General features: G+C 27.9%; 2 protein-coding genes across 2 annotated transcripts in view; both read left to right on the plus strand.

The window, feature by feature from the left end:
* Nucleotides 1-4,290, plus strand: part of LOC106680668 (probable cytochrome P450 6a14) — a 38,624-nt gene that overhangs the window by 29,751 nt on the left and 4,583 nt on the right. The window lies entirely within an intron of this gene.
* LOC112211805 (cytochrome P450 6k1-like) lies at nucleotides 2,197-4,062 on the plus strand. Its single transcript, XM_067049136.1, has 3 exons — nucleotides 2,197-2,290; nucleotides 2,787-3,173; nucleotides 4,040-4,062. The coding sequence occupies exons 1-3, from the start codon at nucleotides 2,200-2,202 to the stop codon at nucleotides 4,060-4,062; spliced, it is 501 nt and encodes a 166-aa protein (XP_066905237.1). The 5' UTR covers nucleotides 2,197-2,199.

The following is a 4,290-nucleotide window of genomic DNA, read 5'->3' on the forward strand; positions in this document are numbered from 1 at the left end:
TAGTCTGAATTCCAGTAGCTCTAAACTCATGACGATACAGAACATTTCGAAAAAAAACAGCATATGAACAGCATTGGTCTTGTAGTTGAAAAACAATTGTGTAGATACAATGTATCTATAATGTATAATATATATATATATACGTATAAATATATACGTCTTAAGGATCTATATGATTAGGTGTTTAGTTAAATATTTCGCACAATTGAATAAATGTTTTACAAAATACATTCTGTAATTCAATGTTTATTTTTTTTAAACTCAAGGCACTAAATATAATTTAATATCTATAGTATAAGTAATTACAAATAAATATATTTGTTGAGAAATTATATTTTATCAATTATAATCTAAATTTGATCCATACTCCCCTTCAACTACACTTTCAAGAACTCTTGTTGGAGCTTTTTTAATCAATATCACCCATTTATGATTATTTAAAGTTTTTTACCCCACCCGGAACTTCAAGGGTGTTTTTTAATCTTGAAGTTGCACAAAATATACATCTGATAAAAAATAAGAGTGCATTCTTAATCAGTTGTTGTATACGAATACTTTGCAACATCGCGCGATTGTATAATTATAAATATGTAATTTATATGATAAAATAGAAAAAATATATTTATTTTGAGACCTCAGAAGACCCGAGATAGCGATAACTTTTTGAAATGTGTATTTTGGTTATTCTCATTTCTACTTCTACTCAATTGGAAAAAAATATTTAAACAGTATTAACTCTGTACACATTCTTAGAGGAATAAGATATTGTATGTACTCTAGTATGTTTGCTTTGAACCGGGTAAGAACAATTTTTCTGATATCCCTTCAGAATCTTAGTCTCACTTTTGAATTAAAATTTTTAACAAATATATCCCATATTTTTTTTTCTATTCAACGAATAAATATGATGTTATAGACGGTTCTCAGAGCGCAGAGGTTAGCACGGAACTTAAAGAACTTAGTGACGAGTCTAAAAATATGCGACAAAAAGATAACACTTTAAACGTTGTTACTGAAAAATAATGATTAATGTCTAAAAGATTTTTTTAAATATTCCATTTTTATGGTTTTTGCAAGTAAAAATTGAGTTTTACCATCTAAAATATAATTAAAAATACAAGTGAATTCAATTTTTTCTAGGTTTATGTATTCATAACATGACGCTCTTATATAAAAACTGTTAATTTAGACTTGTTAATTCTGGGAACTAGTAAACATAGATAAAACAAAATATATGATTAGCAGTAGAAACAGGAGCAATTTAGGTTATATGGATATAGGAGGAAATACACTTGAAGCAGTTGAGACGTTTAAGTTTTTAGGTTATGCGGTTATACGATAAAGATGGACGGGCAGTCCGAAACGTCGGCAGGAATATTTTAGTAATTTAAAAATAAAAAAATGAAATGATAAAACTACTAAATTATCCAGAAAAAACAAAAAATATGATAATTTTGTGCCATCAAAGGTGAAAAAAGTTAGATACACAAATTTTCTTGAATTTAAATTTGATATTTTAGTGTGTATTAGTTTAGGTTAATACATATGTTTATCAAATATACAATAATTTCTTTTAACTTTAAATTCTAAACTAAGTTAATAATCCTTTAGAAATATAATCAGCTTGCACTTACATAAAAAATCACCGTTACAAAGGAAAACAAATCATTTAGTTACGTAACTAATTTCAAAATAAACTATTTTGTTTTTAAAAGTAAAAACTCCCTTCTAATACATGGTAACGCCTATTGGACTGTTGTATACTGTACGCCATACCATCTCCAAAACCACTGTCCATAGGCTTCCTTATTTTCCTCCTCCAATAATTCCTCTGCCATAATGACCATAAATAGTATTTATTGATTTCAAAATAACTTTTAGTTCAAAAACATATCCATTAATTATTGTTTACTTGGTACAGAAAAACAAAACATTGTTACTTTAATTTAATTATTTTTGAGTTCAAACAATACACTTTGTGAACAGAAAAGAATGTAACCAATTCTTTGCAACATCCAATTCCATCAAAATTAAACACATTTACTGTTGTATTGTACTGTTGGTTGAAATTTTATGAAAATTAGATGTATCAATTCAATAGAGTAAACTCTGTAAGAGGGACAAAACAATAGCTAGATAATAGATATATAGCTAGATAATTTTACTCTAACATTTACTGATTCTGTTTCAGCTATAACAATGGGACTTGTTACAAATTATTGGAAAATTGACATCTTGATAGCGATATCCACTTTGTGTCTTTTGCTTTATATATATATTATATATTTTTGCGTTGTATAAATTCTTTATTGGACAGTGATAAAGAAAACTAAGTCAAATTTTTGAGGCTTGAAAAGTTCCAATGACCATTAAATAAATTTAATATTTTGTTCAATTGTTGTGAATTTGTATTTTTTTTTTAAATATGACGTCATATCGAAAATGTTTACGTTGAGATACTTCATTAACTCATACGGATATAACATAATTTATTTTATTAATAATGAATGGTTTTTATTGCTGGAGAGTCTTTTGCCTGTAGTTCAGTTATTCAAGGTTTTATTTGTTTGAAATATTCCAGTTGTATTCTAGCTATTGTTTTGTCCCTCTTACAGAGTTTACTCTATTGAATTGATACATCTAATTTTCATAAAATTTCAACCCAAATTTGAAATATTTCCGTAATATTCATTATGATTTCAGATATAGCTTAATACTCTTATAATATTTTATATGATATTATTTTTAGTAATTGTATTCATTGATTTGTTTCTCTTTTTTAATAGCCGAAAGTTGGGATAGAGTTTATAAAAAACTGGAAAATGAAAAATACGGGGGCTTTTACCACTCAATATTTCCAATGCTAATGATTCGAGACCCGGAATACATAAATGATATTCTGAAGACATCTTTCGAACATTTTCCCGACAGGATTTTTCACGTAGACGGGAAAACAAATCCTCTAGATCAACACCTGTTTTTTATAAGAGGAAACAAATGGCGATACCTTAGGAGCAAGCTTTCTCCTCTATTTAGCCAAGTTAAGCTGAAGTGGATGTACGAAGAAATTGAAAATTGTGCTAATATTTTTGATGAATGTATGAAGGAAATAGCTGATGGTAAAGATGTAGAAATGAAAGAATTATTAGCGAGATGCACAACGGACGTGATTTGTAAGTTCTTTTTAATTTTTTTTTGCTTTGTAAGATTAGTCTACCTATCTAATTAGTAGGGAGAGGGTTTTTTTTTTTTTTTTTTTTTCTACTACCTTAAAATCCACATAGGAACTCGAAATATTGCAGTTACAGTAATTGGCTATTCTTGTGTATACAAAATTTATTTTTCTCCAAACAAATAAAAATTAATTATTTAATTAATTTTCAAAAGTTTGACAAACAGCCATTGTGCTCGCAGGGGGCCGGGCACAATGACTATCAAGTACTGGTAAGCTTAAGGAGAAATTTTTTTAAAATCATATGAAATGATGATTTTGGCGGTCTTCTAATTTTCGGTGGGAACCTGCAAATGAAACTGAGGTCCTGAAAATGGTTGAATCAAATTTGTTTAGTCTCTCCATATGTGCTCATATAACAATATTTTGGGTTTATATATAAATTATTGGGTTTACGAGACTTTGTCAATTTGCAGGTTTTATACCGAAAATTCACTGGTAATATTCCAAGAATGTTTAGAACAATTTGAGCTCAAGATTTTGAAAAAGTCTGTCCGTTTCTGAATATGTAAATTTTTATTTTAACCGAAAGGCTTAACAGATTTCTTCTTTTCATGTCTTAAATTATTCAGACTCGCTGGTTCCCACCAAAAATTTGAAGACTGCCAAAACCATCATTTCATGTACAGCCTAGCTTCAAGGTCTCCGTGCTCACTGACTTCAGCATCAATAAAACTTTAAGGACAGGAGAATCCTAAAAAGTAAAATTCTTATCAGGGGGTCAATGTAATTATTTGTTAAGTAAACTATTATTTGAATGTAGTGATTATAAATTATTCAGCTTAATCATTTGTATCTTTTGAATAGACTTTCTCGATAATTCTTTTTAAACGAATGAGCATTTCACTTATACTAGTATTATATATTTTTGACATTTATGTCCTAATCAGTTTGCTGATCCTGTCATGATTCGAGGATGCATACTTTATAATTTGTGTGTACATTGATTGGAATTTATAATAGTTGTGAAAAATAATATTCTAATACTATTATTTAATTTCTTAAATTTCTATTATTACTGTAAAGAATATCCTTAGGATTGATACATTAGAAATAAG

This window comes from Halyomorpha halys, unplaced genomic scaffold, assembly GCF_000696795.3.
Source record: "Halyomorpha halys isolate HHAL.00 unplaced genomic scaffold, Hhal_1.1 Scaffold276.1, whole genome shotgun sequence".
NCBI classification, from domain to species: Eukaryota; Metazoa; Arthropoda; class Insecta; order Hemiptera; family Pentatomidae; genus Halyomorpha; species Halyomorpha halys.

Excerpts from the sequence above, each read along its gene's own strand:
- LOC112211805 (XM_067049136.1), top strand. The coding sequence starts at position 2,200 with ATGGGACTTGTTACAAATTATTGGAAAATTGACATCTTGATAGCGATA. Across the intron at positions 2,291-2,786 it reads TATATATATTATATATTTTT|CCGAAAGTTGGGATAGAGTT; the intron begins GCGTTGTATAAA and ends CTTTTTTAATAG. Across the intron at positions 3,174-4,039 it reads ATGCACAACGGACGTGATTT|ACTTTCTCGATAATTCTTTT; the intron begins GTAAGTTCTTTT and ends TCTTTTGAATAG.